The sequence below is a fragment of the Drosophila eugracilis genome, unplaced genomic scaffold (assembly GCF_018153835.1).
Source record: "Drosophila eugracilis isolate 14026-0451.02 unplaced genomic scaffold, ASM1815383v1 contig_2029, whole genome shotgun sequence".
NCBI classification, from domain to species: domain Eukaryota; kingdom Metazoa; phylum Arthropoda; class Insecta; order Diptera; family Drosophilidae; genus Drosophila; species Drosophila eugracilis.
The window spans coordinates 22,134-40,162 of record NW_024572899.1 but is presented as its reverse complement, the minus strand read 5'-3'; the positions used below and the strand labels follow the sequence as shown (position 1 = coordinate 40,162).

The window sequence follows — 18,029 nt, the reverse complement described above, 5'->3', positions numbered from 1 at the left end:
AAGTCAACAATATATTCCCCTAAACATACTTACTTGAAGATTCTAAAGGTAATCCGATTCAGGGTGGGTTTTATAAAGAAGAACTCCAAAAGACTGAATTCCCGAACACATTTCTAGTTGAGAAAATTTTAAATCGAAAAGGTGATAAAGTTTTGGTAAAATGTCTTGGCTTTCCAATGGACGAAGCCAGCTGGGTAAATAAAGATGGCATTTTATAGTACAAATATATATATATAAATTATAACATACAATTAAATTTAATAAATATATTTACATACATATAAATGTACAAATTTATAATGTGTATACTAACAATTTTAATAAAATATTATATGTTTTTTATAATTTATTTTTGTTTTACTTATATTTACCACAATCTCGATCAAAATAAAACATTTCCAATTCAATTGACTTATAAAATAGTTCTCGTTCTATGTTTACTTGCTTATCTCTAAGTTCATTTAATGTATTGACATCTGTATTTCTCCCATTTATTATATCTCTTAAGAATATATTTTCAAGTTCTAAGAAATTGATACTATCCACAATGTCCTTTTTCATTAACCTTTTATGTTCTATTGATAGAGTACCATGATCATCGTGATTTAACATTGCAAACTCTGTTTCATTATGTTTACGTTTTTTTCTTATCATTAGCACAAAGCACATTCTTATATACCCTATTTGTTGATATATTGTGTGCCCTTGATCTAAACATTGTCCTACTACCATATAGTGGAGTTCCAGTGAGTAATACATTTTTATAATGATCTATAGTTAAATTTCTGGAACTCACACATTTTGCTTTATTATAAGGTTTTTTAACTTCATCTATTTTATAACTATAAACTTTGGAGCATAGACCTATAAATTCACTCATTAGTTTTCCATTCAACTCATATTTAAAATATCCTAACCTCATTTTATTAACTTTTTCAAAATTATATAAATCGCTTCTTCTATCTGAATAATCGGATGTATCAAATTTTGATTCAATATCACCACGAATATCCTTATAAAAATCATCAGTTTTTATAGTATAGATAAATGAGTCTGTATCCATGTTATTTTGTAAGAATATCCCTATTAAATGAGATAAATTATATGATATTAATCGCATGGTTGCACTCTCTCTCATATTTGAGTTTCGATATGTCTACATGAGCTTACCATCTCTAGTTTTTCTGCCCTTTTTTTTCTTTTTGATTTGAGAACGAAACAGATAAGTCGAGCTATAAAAGCTATATTAAATTAACAATATAAAAACCATAAAATCAAACGTGTCGTGTTTTGCATTGGGCTAGATTTCAACAGGTTATGGGCCCAGTCACCAATACAAAACCAAGAGGAAACGCTATAGTCGAGTGCCGCGACTATAAGATACCCGTTACTGTTTTACAAAATTTTAAAATATTATTTTGCTAGTGGAAATTCACAATGCGCCACCTATTGTCAGAGGAAGTATGTTGAGTATGCTTATAGTGACGTCACTGCCCATGTGAGGCCTTATAACTTAATTTCTTTATAAATAGCGAAATAATGTTCCGATTTAAAAAATCTTTGGTAAATCGATAGATATTAACAGAAATAAGTTATACAAGGTCAAACCAAGGCATTAGTAATAACATTATAGACGCCACAGTTTTCCGCGCTTTGTGGGCGTTAGTGTGGGCGTGGCCGGATGCAACTTCGTGGGAAGTTGCAGAAGCATCTCCTAATACGTGCATTTTTGGTTTTTCGGGTTTTGTGGGCGTTAGAGTGGGCGTGACTTGATCGGAAAAAAACAATTCGCATAAGGAGCATCATAGAAACCTACATGCTTAATCCGAACTTTCTATCCCTTATAGTTACCGAGATATCAGCTTTTCTAGAAAATCCGAAAACCGTCTTTTGAGCCTTGTGGGCGTATGGGTGGGTGTGGCCGGATAGTAGTACCACTATAAGATGCGCTGCCAGCTAAAGAATATACTTTCTGAATTTCAACTTTCTAGCTGCAATAGTTCCCAAAATTTCTGCAATTTTAGTTTTTTGCGATTTGTGGGCGGTAGAGTGGGCGTGGCAGGATGCTGTAATAAACTTGCGCTGTCCCGGGACCTCAATAATCTTCATGCTTAATCTCAACTTTGTATCTGCTATAGTTCCTGAGATCTCAGCGTTCATACGGACGGACGGACGGACGGACGGACGGACGGACGGACGGACGGACAGACGGACATGGTTCAATCGACTTCGCTATTGATCCTGATCAAGAATATATATATACTTTATAGGGTCGCAAAAGCTTCTCTCTATCTGTTACATACTTTTCAACGAATCTAGTATACCCTTTTACTCTACGAGTAACGGGTATAATTAAACTACGGAAATTTAATACAACGATTGTTTTAAAAACCAATTCATGTGAAATAGCGATATAACTCTATACACACATACTGTTCTTGTGCGTGAAGAACTTTCTAGGAACTGTGTGTCTTCGCATGAAATACAACCGGGACTTCCATAAGTGTGTGTGTGTTTCAACCCGAAAAGTGAATCGAATTTCCAAGGAATTACGTTTTTCTAGGAACTGTGTTGAATTTTAAGTTGGTTTATTTGAATACAGTTTGATTTGATTTCGCATTTTGGCATCAAGCTATTGTTTCAATTTAATATTAAAATGGACAAAACAAAAAGAAATATAAAGCCTTTTGATGGCAAAAACTATGCAATTTGGAAATTCCAGGTCAAAGCTTTATTGGCGGAAAATGATGTTCTTTGTGTAATTGAAAATGAAAAACCAACTACGGAAACAGATCAGTGGGAGAAAGCAGAAAGAGTTGCCAAATGTTTAATTATAGAATTTTTGGGCGATTCTTTTCTTAGTTTCGCCACAACAGGGTGCACCGCAAAAGAAATTCTTCGAAATTTGGACAACATATATGAGCGCAAAAGTTTGGCGTCTCAGCTTTCAATTAGAAAGCAACTTTTATCATTGAAGTTTAAACCTAATTCATTTCTAATGAACCATTTTAAAATATTTGATGATCTAATTACTGATCTTGTTTCATCGGGTGCCAAAATTGATGAAATGGACAAAGTTTCCCATCTTCTATTAACTCTCCCTTCTTCCTACGACGGAATTATAACTGCAGTGGAGACTTTGTCTCAAGAGAACCTAACGTTAGCATTTGTAAAGAATCTACTATTAGACCAGGAAATAAAACTAAGAAGTGCAAGCAAAGAGACAAGTTTTAAAGTGTTACATGCTGTGAGAAATGATAAAATAAATTCAAACAACTATAAAAATAAAAATAATATCAATAAAAGAGCCAATATAAAATGACATCACTGTAATAAAATTGGTCACATGAAAAAAGATTGTTTCATGTTTAAAAAGCTTCAAAACAAGCACAGTCAGCTAATGTACAATTTAATAATGGTCATGAAAATAATGGTTTTGCCTTTATGCTGAAAAGAAAAATTAACAAATCATATGCAAGTTCGGTCGGTACTTCCTTTATTTTGGATTCTGGTGCTTCTGATCATATGGTAAATGATAGAAACCTCTTAATTAATTGCACCGAGTTGAACCCACCAATCGAAATCGCCATTGCCAAATGTGATGAATACATACATGCAACAGCTAAGGGTATCATGGAAGTCCAGAGAGACTATCAATCAAAGATAACCCTTGAGAATGTATTGTTCTGCGAGCATATACCTCAGAATTTACTTTCTGTTAAGAAAATGCAAGATGCTGGCATGGAAATTGTATTTTCGGCAGGAGGTGTTAAAGATTCTAAAAATGGTGAAACTGTTTTTAAAGGTATGTACTCTTATAATGTTCCTTTGATACATTTTAAATTAAGTCAACGGGCTTACAGTACTAATCAAAATAATGGTAATATGTTTAAATTATGGCATGAGAGATTGGGACATATTAGCAAAGGAAAACTAGAAGAGCTAAAGAGACATACTATGTTTGAGGACATAAATTTATTAAATAATATTACTTTTGATAATAACGTGTGTGAAGCTTGTGTCAATGGAAAACAAACTAGATTACAATTTTCGAAATTTAAAAGTAAAGATTATATCAAAAGACCTTTGTTTATAATACACTCTGACGTTTGTGGTCCGATTACAGCAGCAACAATAGATGGTAAAAACTATTATGTTGTATTTATTGATCAGTTTACTCATTATTCGGTTACATATTTAATGTCACATAAATCTGATGTGTTTTATTTTTTTAAGGATTTTGATGCAAAAAGTGAAAATCATTTCAACCTTAAAATCGTAAATTTATATATTGATAATGGTAGGGAATATCTTTCAAATGAAATGCGTAGTTATTGTGTAAAAAAGGGAATTAGTTATCATTTTACCGTTCCGCATACGCCACAGTTAAATGGTGTGGCCGAACGTATGATCAGGACTATAACAGAAAAGGCTCGATCCATGATAAGTGGATCAAAATTGGAAAAATATTTTTGGGGTGAAGCTGTACTAACGGCTACTTACCTAATTAATAGAAGCCCAACTAATGCGTTGGCTGACAAGACAAAAACCCCTTACGAATTGTGGCATAATAGAAAACCAATTTTAAAGTATTTAAAAGTGTTCGGCTCTACAGTATACATCCATAACAAAACAAGAAAAAGGAAATTTGATGAAAAATCAAGTAAAAGTATTCTGGTCGGCTATGAATCGAATGGGTTCAAGTTGTGGTCTCTGAGAGACAGAAAATTTGTTGTTGCTAAAGATGTGGTTGTGGATGAAGTGAATATGATAGAGTCTAGGGCTGATGGTTCAGTTATCCAGAATGATAGTATGGATAATGAATGTTGTATCCAGAATGAGAGTATGGATAATGAATGTTGTATCCAGAATGAGAGTATGGATAATGAATGTTGTATCCAGAATGAGAGTATGGGTAATGAATTTGGTAGTCCAGAAAGAAAGTATGGAAAATGTTGATCAAAATAGCCCGAATGATAGTACGGATATTGAAGACCAAAATAAAAATAAGAAAAAAACAACAAAATTTTGAAATTCGCAGAAGCGAAAGAATAAAAGATAAGCCACTAGTACCTTATAAGCTTTTGAATAATTGTTTGCTATATTCTCAAACTAATTTTAATGACATACCCAATACTTACAATGACTTAAAAGATAGAGACGACAGGCTAAAATGGGAACAAGCGATTAAAGAAGAGTTAGATGCTCATTTTATTAATGAAACTTTGAATCTTGTTGAGAAACCTAATAATAAAAACATTATAAACTGTAGATGGGTTTTTACAATAAAGAAAGATGAGTCGGGTAACCCTATCAAATATAAAGCTAGACTTGTTGCTTGTGGTTACTCACAACAATATTTGATTGATTATGACGAAACCTTTGCACCAGTAGCAAAGATAACTAGTTTCCGCTTTATTTTAGCCTTATCAAATCAATACGATCTTAAGATACACCAAATGGATGTAAAGACGGCGTTTTTAAATGGACATTTAGAAGATGAAATTTATATGTCCCTTTCCCAAGGTCTAGATTGTAAAAACAACAAAGTCTGTAAATTAAATAAATCAATTTACGGTCTTAAACAAGCTGCCAGATGTTGGTATAATACGTTTGAGAAAATAGTAACAGCAGCTGCAGGTGTTGGTAGTTTGAGTTGTGCTGTAGATCATTGCATTTATTTTCTTGATTAAGGAGATATAAATAAAAATATATATCTGTTATTATATGTGGATTATCTGGTCATAGCCACCTCAAATTTAGATACGATGTCCAGATTTAAGGACTATTTAAAAGGTAAACTTAGAATGACTGACTTGGGGGAAATCAAATATTTTATTGGTATAAAAATAAATAGATGTGAAGGTAAACTTGAATTAAGTCAAACTGCTTACATTAATAAAGTCTTAAATAAATTTGGTATGAATGAATGTAATCCAGTTGGCACTCCACTTCCGAATAAACTAAATTATGAAGCCTTGAATCTAGATGAAACTTATAACGCACCATGTCGAGAGGTCATTGGGTGTTTGATGTACATAATGCTATGTACCCGACCTGACTTAAGTACAGCCATTGGTATATTAAGTAGATATACAGTCAAGAATAATAAGGAATTAAGGAATGTCTTAAAAGGGTCATGAGATATCTGAAAGGTACTGTCAATTTGAGCTTATGTTTTACAAAAAGTGTTAATTACACAAATGTTTTTACTGGGTATGTGGATACAGATTGGGCTGGTATCGAGAACGATAGAAAGAGTACTACTGGTTATGCATTTAAAATGTTCGATTCATGCCTTATTTGCTGGAATACAAAAAAAACAAAATTCTGTTGCAGCTTCATCAACTGAGGCCGAGTATATGGCATTATTTGAGGCAACAAGAGAGGTTATGTGGCTAAAGTCTTTAGCGCAAAATATAAAATTGCAATGTAATAAACCTATAAAGATTTTCGAGGACAACCAAGGTTGTATAAGCATTGCTAATAATCCCACATGCCACAAGAGAACGAAATATATTGATATTCAATACCATTTTTCTAGGGAACAAGTTGAATAAAAACTAATAACTATTGAGTATCTTCCTACAGAAAACCAACTGGCAGATATTTTGACGAAGCCCTTGCCTGGACCCCGATTCATCGCACTAAGAGATCAAATGGGTCTTAACTGATGTGGAGTTGGATTTGTATATTACAAATCTCCTTGCTTTGAATATATATATAATATTCATACATTCAAAAATTAATAATAATAATGAATATTTTTTTGTTTTCTTATTTCTTTTATATGCAGCTTATTTCACTTTATTCACATATGAGATATTAATAGTTAATATTTTGTATTTTCCTAATTTAATTAATAATTACTACGTTAATATTGTAATACATTCAATTTTTTTCTGGGTTTTTTTCTGGGTTTCCCCAACCCCTTGCAACAAATGTTGGACTAATTTTTGTAATACTCCCCAGAGTGCTCGACTTATCAATATAGAAGTTTAATCATTGTATTTAGTTTATATTAAAGTATAATCTCTGTTTATTTTGAGGAGGTGTGTAAGAATATCCCTATTAAATAAGATGTGCAAAATAAACATAGCTTGTGCGATAAATAATCGCATGGTTGCACTCTCTCATATTTGAGTTTCGATATGTCTACATGAGCTTACCATCTCTAGTTTTTCTGCCCTTTTTTTTCTTTTTGATTTGAGAACGAAACAGATAAGTCGAGCTATAAAAGCTATATTAAATTAACAATATAAAAACCATAAAATCAAACGTGTCGTGTTTTGCATTGGCCTGGATTTCAACAAATTTTAAACTACATTTTCTTGAAATTTGGGTTTCATGTATTGGTAATGAAAATCATACATTTTCCATTTTGATAAGTCCAATACAGCGAAACCCAAATACATTGGCTTGTCAAATACCACAGAAAGTTTTTTCATTTGGATGGCATAGAACTCGTCATTTATTTTAGTTGCACTATGAAAATTGAATTTTGAAATTAAATTTTTAGCACATTGTTTTTTCCGACAGAGTTTATGAACATCTGTAGACTCCCATGTAGTTACTAATTTAACCTCTACACGTTTTTCAGGATTTTCCATAGTTTTCTCATTGTTGGAGCAGTAGATTAAGTTTTATTGTTAGTTTTAAGGAAAGATGAAAAGAAAGAATTAATTGAATATATGCAGCCAAAATGTAAACAAATCACCTTAAACCAATGTACAAAAGCTTATCAGTTGCACTCAAGCTTGAGCATAGCCGAGTTGTTGTGATCTAACTGATAAGCTTTTCTGTTCGTGGCTATGCGAAATGGTATGCTGCTCTCGGGAGAACATTAACCTATCGAACCTCGAAGCAGCTGGCAGTAATAAACTTTGGAACAATCTTCGTTTTGTTTTTTTTTCGCTTTCTTGGAAATTCCCCAGCCGCTTGTCGCCAGTCTTTTTCCTTTAAATTTTATAAGTAATTTTTCCGGGAAAACTCTCCCGGATTTTCATTGGCGCCCGCACAGACCCAACGGCTAGTTTTGTTATTAATTTTCGCGTCGGAAAAAGCAAACAAGTGCACCTCGTCGTTTCGGAACCTGTTTAGTTTTTTTTTAATTAGTTGGCGAAAATTCTAGCTGGTGTAATTCGGCGAAGCAGTGAAGTGTTGGCGAAAGCAGTTGGATACGGAAGGAAAGTGCTAGGAAAATTATGCCTAACAACAACCAGTTATTCAGTGCCAAAAATTAAAATTTTTGAGAGCACTCCACTTTATGTGTGTATGCGTGCATTTTACATGGTATTAATTCTTGGCACCTACTTATATTGGAAATATTATTACACCCCAAATATACCCAAACTTCCGAATAATAAAATAAAAAAGTGAACTGCTTTTAACAAAACTTAAGGTGTTTTAAATTCTGCGAAAATTTGAAAATTTTATGTGCGGTATATACATACGGTGCAACTGCAAAAGTACAGCTATATCTACATACATATGTACAAACATACCAGCGTTTCGCCGCCAATTTCGATTCCCTTTTGTGCAGTTGCAGAGCAGTTATTTGTCTGCTATATATAAGTGTCAGTGGCTTCTTTGCTGTACATATGTATGTATGTAAAACAACACCTCGGTTAATTTTTAGCGCCAATTGCAGCGGCAGTGGCTTTCAAACTGTATATAGGCAACCGTTCCTACAAAACTCGGCAGTGAATTTAAGCCCTGCTCACAGTTTTATGTTTATATGTACATATTTGCCTGGATATTAATTCGGTGTATATTCTAAGATTCGGCCTGGAGAAAAATTTTAATACAATTGTTGGCTTTTTTTTGTCGGTGTTTGTGGGCATCTTTAACCAGTACAGGATCCACTTAAATAGTTTGGACAATTTATTTGTCAAATAAAATTCAACATATGTGCATTTTTCGGCTTTGGTTAAACGGCAAACACACATACAAACATATTTTGTGCATTTTGGTGGTGCTTCTGTGCACATATAACCCTTATCCAACCCAATAAATTTTTTTTGGAGGAATTAAATTTTTTAATTTTTAAAATTTAAAATTTAGATATTGTTGGAAATTTATTAAGGAAGCATTTTGAGCATTTTGGAAATAAATTTATTTAACCCTTGTGTGCGACTGTTTTTACTTGGAATATTTTATTTATTTATATTAACCTAAAATGTCTGAAAAAGAAAAGGAAGCATCGTCAAAGCCTAGTGCTAAACTAATAGTGGCTATGCAAAAACACGGCAGGGTGATGAGTGACATTCAACGTATGAGAACGTCATTCGAGGAAAAAACCATTTCATTCGATAGGTTTCAAATGGAATACCGAATGCAACTTCTCGAAACATATTGCAAGAAATTGATGGATATCCAAGGAGATATCGATGTACTAAATCCAGCGAATGATTTAAGAGCGTCTGTTGAGGAGATGTGCATAATTACAAAAGCGTTATATCGGTCCGCGATGAGAGAATTCGAGCCTCAGAGACTTAGTCAGAGTGATATAGGTGGTTATCGTCATTCGTCTCAGTTACCAAAAATAAATCTACCGAAATTTAGTGGAAAACATTCCAACTACAAAAATTTTATAAGTCTTTTTGAGAGTTTAGTTCACAACGACCCATGTCTAACAAACATAGAGAGATTTAACCATTTGCTAACATGTCTAAAGGATGATGCATTAGGTACTGTGAAAGCTTTTCAAATTTCGGATCTAAATTATGAGAAGGCATTGATTAGTCTAAAAAACGTGTACGATAATAAATGTTTGATCTTTTTTGACACGATTTCTCAGCTGTTTGACCTCCCGCAGGTATCAAAACCCTCTGCATCAGGCTTGAGCTCTCTTATAGATGAAATATCGGCCCTCTACGCATCGTTAAAGTCCTTGGGTAGTGAAAAGGAAATAAACAACGCAATTTTTATTCACATAGCAATGTCCAAAGTAGATCACACAACAAAATCCAGATTTGAGGAACAGCTAGATTATAATACGTTGCCGACATGGTCTGATTGTGCGACTCTGTTGAATCGGCGATATCAACATTCAGCTGCTGAAGAGTCAACCAAAAGTAGAGGGAAGCCTAACCAAGGTTTGTGACGAACACGGTGTAGTGGATACCGACTGGTTGCATACTCTGCCTACGGGAACGGCCTAGCTCAGGGAAGAGGCAAGGGGGTCGGTTACTTCCTAATCAGCATCACCGCCACACAATAAAAATTTGTAGACAGAGTTAGGAAAGGGGCTACAGTCTTCTGGAACGATACGAAGTCGAGACAGGAAACCTTGCTGTTGGAAGAACTAAGGTGGTGAGGTTTTTCTGCTTTTCCCGCCCTTCCTGTAAAGAAACAACAACGAATTGCTGCTGTCCTTACCCATCTATATTGAAATCGATCAGCTCAGGTGCCCATAAAAATTATAAATTTACTTCATTTCCAATATAAAAATTCAATACAAAAACATAATTGCTTCTTCTTCAGACTCATGATTAACCTAAACCCTTACTCCTAATTGGTCCTAATTCCACAAAATGAGTTTAATCTAGCTTAATTTACAAATTGGAATGTAATATAAAAATGCGTAGATAAAGAATTATTTGTATGTATGTAAAGTAGGAGTTAAGGTAGAACGTCTATCCAATCATTTGGATATGGACTGACTATTCATATTTTTTTTTCTTCTCTAGAGCCACTGTTACATGATCAAGTCACAATGTTTACTCACGCAACCATCCCTCGAAGTCCGCAGGCCTGTAGACGAGAACGCTGGATGTTTTGGGGTGATCAGGTTAAATGCGAATTAGATTATGGAGTTTTGATGTACATGTTGCCAAAATCTTATCAATGCTCTACAGGAAAAGAAGATGAGTCTAGGTACGATCCAATATAATTTACAGAAAAAAAATAATAAAAATTAAATTCTACTTACTAACACTTCCTAGAACACTTTTATTATTACTCTATTTAGCGACATATTAGTCGGCTCTCCTGAAATCATTTTCGCCACAACCACAACACACGTGCAGCGTCGAACGGCTGGGCTCATCCACAGCCAACGTTCGGCTGCTGCTCTCAGTCCCACTGGTGTACCGTGTTCGGTGCTATCCCAATTTCCGCGTTGGTGATATTCACTATTTATTTTGCGTTATAGACAACTTTTAACTTTGGCGTTTTGATCGCAAAAGAACAAAGAACAAAGAAATTCGGTTGTCAAAATTGCCAGATAGACGGGGTTGCCAGATTGTTTGCCTTAACAGCTTTAAAGGGCTGTAACAGCGATCTGTTATCGACTTATTTTTATACGACTACTAACTATCGTCTACTAACTATCAACTACGGTTTGTTTACCTTTAGAGTTTATCTTCTCTGTTTATTTTTCATAAAAAAATAATATTCGTACCCTCACAGGTTCCAATAGAGGATATTCCAAATCGTCCTTCTCATGCACACAAGCAGATCGCAGACCTGAATCAAAATGTCGATATTGCTCAGCGACAAACCATAGTTTAGGCAGTTGTCAACCTTTCATGGCTTTATCAGTGATCCAACGGTTAGATTTTACGAAACACAATCGGTTGTGTATTTATTGTCTGAATCCAGGTCATCCAGTCATGAAGTGCAAAGCAGTAAAGTGTCGCGTTTGCTCCAAACCTCATAACCCACTTTTTCACAGATACGGAGTAGAGCAGCAACCAACTTCTTCGGGATCACTTCCTCAAGCGCAAGCCCAAGCACCTTCAGTAGCATTTGATCATCCCAATCAAGCCCATTCTTGTCATGTTGCAAGTAGTGACCAAGTTATTCTTGCTACGGCTGTCGTTAAGGTACGGGATAGATTTGGACAGTTTCAATTAGCACGAGCTCTGTTAGACTCAGGGTCTCAAATAAACTTTATGGCCGAGGACTTAGCACAGCGTTTGCGGTTAAGCAGGAAAGAATCCTATTTGAATATCACTACTGTTGGGGAGAACGACTCGGTAGTACGGCACGAAGTCCACGCGCCGATTCATTCTCGCGTCAATGCTCATAGTTCCGCTACTGATTTTTGGGTATTAAGCTCCATTTCATCATATCAACCAGATAACGAAGTCAATCGTGCACAGTGGAAAATTCCAGCAAATATTGAATTAGCAGACCCTCGTTTTCACAAACCTGCAAAAGTAATCTTACTAATTGGGGCAGAATCCTTTTTCGAACTTCTCAGCGTAGGCCAAATTAAATTGGGTTCAGAACGTCCTTCAATCCAGAAAACTTTCTTAGGATGGATTGTTTCGGGAAAGTACACTCAACGCGTATCGAATAGTGTTCAAGTATGCAGCGTCACTGGTAGTGAAAATAAAAGTTCTCTTGACTCTCTTGTAGAACGTTTTTGGGAATTGGAACACGTCCCGGAGAGATCGAAGGCTGTGTATACAGCTGAACAAGTTGCTTGCAAGCAGCACTTTGAGAAAACAGTACACAGGCTTTCGTCAGGCCGTCTTGAGGTAAAGTTGCCATTTAAGACAAATCCAAGTGTTTTAGGCTTACCCTTCGAAACGGCAAGGCGCAGATTTCTTGCGTTGGAGCGCAAGCTTGCAAATAATCGCGAGTTACATGACATGTATCAAGAGTTTATAATAGAGTATCTTAACCTTGGGCATATGTCGCTGCTTCCAACACCTTCTCCAGGACAACACTATTACATTCCACATTAATGTGTCCTGAGACCTGATAGTAGCACCACAAAGTTGCGATTTGTTTTTGACGCTTCAAGTAAAACGTCAACCTTGATCTCATTAAATGAGACTCTAATGGTGGGTGCAACGATTCAGAGGGAGCTTTACGCTATTTTGGCAAGATTTCAATTAAACAAATATGCCTTGACTGCTGATATCTCGAAGATGTATAGGCAAGTTAACATTGCCAATGAAGACAGAAATTTCCAACTTATCGTGTGGAGGGAAAAGTCGACGCAAGCTCTCCAAACCAATCGCCTCAACACTGTCACTTATGGAACAGCCTCTGCTCCATTTTTAACCATTCGTTGCCTCTTTGAACTGACAAAAATTTACTCTGAGTCACATCCTGTCGCATCAGAGGTAATTTCAAGTGACTTCTATGTAGACGATATGCTCACAGGAGCAAACAGTTTAGAAGAGTTGGAAGTCATTCGCAAAGAAGTGACCAAGGTGTTAGAGTTCGGGGGTTTCCAGCTAGCCAAATGGGCAACAAATCACCCAAGTTTGATGACTAACCAGGGATCAGAAAAATCGCTTATGTTCAACACTTACGAGTCTGTAAAAACGCTTGGGATGAGATAGAACCCTCAGAGTGATGCCTTTCATTATAGTTTGGAGGATTCGTTTCAGTCCCTACCACCAACTAAACGCAACATTTTATCCGTCACAGCCCGATTGTTTGATCCCTTGGGATTGCTGTGCCCGCTGATCACGAGAGCTAAAATCTTGCTTCAGGAACTGTGGCGACAAAAACTGGATTGGAACGAATCGGTTCCCATGAATTTACATACCAGTTGGAATGAATTCAAACAGAATTTACTAGAAATTGACCGGATATCCATTCCTCGACATATTTGTTTCTCTTCCTATGACAGTGTTCAAATCCATGGATTTGCTGATGCATCGAGCCACGCCTATGGCTGTTGCATTTATATTCGTACCGTGGCTGGGACAAATAGTTTGTCAAGACTGCTGACCGCCAAGTCGAGAGTGTCCCCCCTCAAAACCAAATCGATTCCAAGGCTCGAGCTGTGTGCAGCGCATCTGCTTGACAAATTATGGGCTCAAGTATTTCCCCTGCTTAACAAATTAGAGTTTGAAAGCATCAACTTCTGGTCGGATTCCAAAGTCACTTTATACTGGCTAAAGAGGGATCCGTCCACTCTAGCTACATTTGTTTCGAATAGAGTTTCTGAAATTCAAGAGCTCTCACAGAATGTTGTCTGTCGGCATGTGCCCACGGAAGATACCAGCCGATTTAGTATCACGTGGAACAGATATAGAGGGTTTAAAATAAACGCTATGGGAAAATGGACCAGAATTTTTACTCCGACATCCTAACGAGTGGCCTCGTTCTCATCAGACTGAAGTTTCACCGGAGTTACAGTTGTCCGAGAACAAGAAAAGCGTGGCAATATGTTCCGTCACAACAAATCAACCGAATGTCTTCATTGAGCTTGTTGGAAGATGTTCGTCATCCAATAAACTCCTGTGGATTATGGCATATGTAAATCGGTTTATTCAAGGGAAGAAAAATAATCGCGATATTGTTATTTCTGCTAACGAACTGAAGTTATCGTTTCTAAGAATGGTGCAAGTATATCAAAGAGCTGATTTTGGTTTAGAATATGTCAAGCTAGAGAAATCTGAAACTTTAAGCCCACATCTTCAACGTCTAAATCCTTTCTTAAACACTAGCGAACTAGAAGGCGTAACACTTTAATTAATCCGAGTTGGGGGAAGGTTGTTAAATGCACAAATTCCGTATGATGCCAAATTTCCAATATTACTGTCCTCAAAATCAGAATTTGTTTCGCTATTTCTTCGAGACCTGCATCGTCCTCATTACCATGCTGGTGCCAAGGTGATGGTATCACTTTCGAGACAGCAGATATGGCTAATCAATGCGCGAGAAGCGTGCACGAAAGTTGTCCGTAGCTGTGTCCACTGTTTCAAATACAAACCAGTGCTAATGGGTCACATAATGGGCAATTTGCCAGCCGATAGGGTCAAGTTAGTACGCCCCTTTTTGGTTTGCGGGGTAGATTTTTGCGGACCATTTTATGTGTCACTAAAGATCCGCGGTAAACCTCCTATCAAGACTTATGTTGCCGTTTTTGTGTGTTTTTCGTCAAAAGCTGTTCACCTTGAGCTCGTTGTAGATTTATCCACTGACAGCTTCTTATCTGTTTTTAAAAGGTTCGTCGGGAGGAGAGGGCTGCCGCAGAAGATGTACAGCGACAACGCCACGAACTTCGTGGGAGCGAGCAACGTGCTCAAGGATCTGAGCGCAGCGTTTCACCGCATTCAGGAACAGTTGAGAGGATACGCGGCTCAGAAAGGCGTCGAGTGGTATTTCATACCGCCGAGGTCACCACACTTCGGAAGACTGTGGGAGGCAGCAGTCAAGGCCGCCAAACACCGACTGCTGCGAGGAGTCGGCAACGCCAAGCTGACAGCGGACGAGCTCAGCACCCACCTGGTCGAGGTAGAAGCGCTGCTCATTTCTCGACCAATCGCGTCGCCAGGCAACGATCCCAACGACGGAGAGGCCCTGACTCCAGGACATCTAATTATCGGACAGCCTCTGATCACGCTGCCGCAAGAGTCCGGCATAGGCGGAATCTCCAGCAAGGCCAGTTGCGGATATTTGAGGCGGTGGCGAATGCTGTCCGATCTCAAGCAGCAGTTTTGGGCCAGCTGGTCCAAGGACTACATCGCCAGCATGCAGCATCGCAACAAGTGGTGCGTCGAGGGCCGCAATCTGGAGGTCGGGTGCCTGGTGCTCGTGCACGAGGACAACATGCCCCCGCAAAGGTAGCTTACAGGTCGCGTGGTGGCAACAACAGTCGGTGAGGACGGAAGAGTGCGTGTGGCGGAGGTACGGACGTCAGGCGGCATCATCGAGCGCGCCGTCCACAAGCTGGCATTGCTGCCAGTAAGCAACGCTCCTAATGAGGAGGTTAAAGCGCCGGAGGCCTTCAACGGGGCCGGAATGTTAGAGCAGTAGATTAAGTTTTATTGTTAGTTTTAAGGATAGATGAAAAGAAAGAATTAATTGAATTAACATTACCCGTCGGACCTCGAAGCAGCTGGCAGCAATAAACTTTGGAACCAACTTCGTTTCGTTTTTTCGCTTTCTTGGAAATTCCCCAGCCGCTAGTCGCAAGTCTTTTTCCTTTAAATTTTATAAGTAATTTTTCCGGGAAAGCTGTCCAGGATTTTCACTCATAGACCGAGTTGTTCATTAATTTAAAAAAATCTTTTTCAAATTCATTCTTGGCATTCTGTCTATGTAAATTATTTAAGTCAATATAAGTCTTTAGCCAAGGTTTTTAATATAAGCGAACCCCTCTATGAATACGAGGTCAGCTATTAATTTTGTAACTCTTTAGATGGAAAACTATTTGACGGACAAAACGGAAGAAATACATTCCTTTGTTGGATCAAAATCTATGACAACATTGTACTAAGCCCTCTCGAATGCTATTATCTACTAAAAACTCTAGTTGAATATTTGTGGTCTTTAACATGGCTGCCCAAGATAGACCTGGTGTAGTAAAAACTGAGCAACTGAGGGTGTAATGAATAAATTTGTAAACATATTTTTCTAAAATTTTCAAATATATCAGTCAATAGGAAAAAATCAGTTTCTAAATACAACTCTAGATAATAATAATCCTTTAGACTTGAAAAAAAAAATTGTGACCAGACATTATGTGCGTGTTCATAATCATCTTGAGAGCATTCCTTTTCTGTCAAGTTACTATAGAATGCTGCTATTGATGGTAGGGAAGTTTCCTCCAGTCGACTAGCTGAATCTAAATATTTATAAGGAAAGATACCCTTTTTACGCATAAGCCTGAATTCTATTTCATTTTAAAAAATCTTATTACTGTATTTAACTGATCATCAATTAAATTAGAAGCAAGGGTATCTAAACTTAATGGAATAAATCTGAATGTGTCAAGATATCGAATTTTTGTTTCCATTTGAAATTTTTATGGTTTTGGATACCGAAATATATTGTTCTTTATTTACTGGGATTGCATTAATGCTATCAAGATTTTTGCCAAGTCTTCAATAAATAAATGACAATCATACTTAGCAAAATTATGGAAAAGCTCTGGTATAAATTTACATAGTCTATACTCCAAGTTAAATTTAGAATGAGGTGCACCTAAATAAACCTGTTAAATGGCAATGATCCCTAACTCTATCATTTAATAATATTTTTTACAAATATGACAATTTAATGAATCCTGAAATTCAAACTCGTCTTCAGGAGTCATTATAATTGGTTTAAAATTCCAATATTTCGGGAATAGGTGATAGGAGTCCAAGATCATTACATTACGTTCGTAATTCATTCCGTTTTCCCCAAGTGCTCACTACTACCATAAAAAAGCAAAAATTTCAGTAACTGGGGGTCTCAATATAGACCCTGCCTAAATATTTAGAAAAAATTTGGCAAATAGAATGAGCTGCACCCCTAAATAAACCTGTTAAATGGCAATGATCCCTAACTCTATCATTTAATAATATTTTTTTACAAATATGACAATTTAATGAATGAAATAATAATTGCTTTAAAATTGTACCTGTTTTTATTACAATTTTATCTAGCTTAGAATCAAAGGCACACTTAATATTATATAATAAGCATAAGATATAGGTATATGAGAGTTTAAATTGAATAATTTTGGGCTTACTTCAATATTTCTGGGCTCCAGTACACATTCAAAGTCGGCGTACACGATGAACGAAACCTCAAGCTGCTTGCGGTATTGGGTAAACTCCAGAGTTCGCTTGTGTATTTCCGGTAGCTTGGAGACTTTTCCGCTCAGATCCAGAGAATTCAGACAAAATGCTTTCCAATTTCTATATTTCGGGTATAGGTCTTAGGAGTCCAAGATCATTACATTACGTTTGGTGTGTTTTGTGTCATTTGAAAGCATTTTTCAAGCCCTTTCCAATAGTATGCTTTATACGATTGTAAGTTAAAAACTGCAACTTTTCATTAAAACGCTTAAAAATAAATTTCCACACCTCCGCGCACAAGCAGATATCAGCACACACTTGAGGGTTGGGGTTAGTTCGCAGCTTCGCGCACAAGCAGACCCAAACGCACACTTGAGGGTAGGGGTGAGATCCCAGGTGGACTCGCCCAAGAAATAGCAAAGGGTCATGTCTTTCAGAAAACCAATGGAGGGAGGATCTTATAGAATACCTGACTCAGGCGCACACATACATACCGAGTATCCGTGCATATAAATATTTAAAATTTTAAAATCAATTCAGATAAAC

The 18,029-nt window shown here is 36.7% G+C and overlaps 1 protein-coding gene across 1 annotated transcript; it reads left to right on the top strand.

Moving 5' to 3' along the window:
- The first annotated feature begins 9,634 nt into the window (after window positions 1-9,634).
- LOC108118112 lies at window positions 9,635-15,823 on the top strand. Its single transcript, XM_017230662.2, has 2 exons — window positions 9,635-10,878; window positions 14,922-15,823. Exons 1-2 carry the CDS (start codon window positions 10,718-10,720, stop codon window positions 15,541-15,543), a joined length of 783 nt encoding a protein of 260 aa, XP_017086151.1. The 5' UTR covers window positions 9,635-10,717; the 3' UTR covers window positions 15,544-15,823.
- Window positions 15,824-18,029: the final 2,206 nt, after the last annotated feature.

Coding starts and splice junctions, on each gene's coding strand:
- LOC108118112 (XM_017230662.2), top strand. CDS start 10,718: ATGTTTACTCACGCAACCATCCCTCGAAGTCCGCAGGCCTGTAGACGA. Junction 10,879..14,921: donor GGAAAAGAAGATGAGTCTAG/GTACGATCCAAT, acceptor TGTTTTTAAAAG/GTTCGTCGGGAGGAGAGGGC.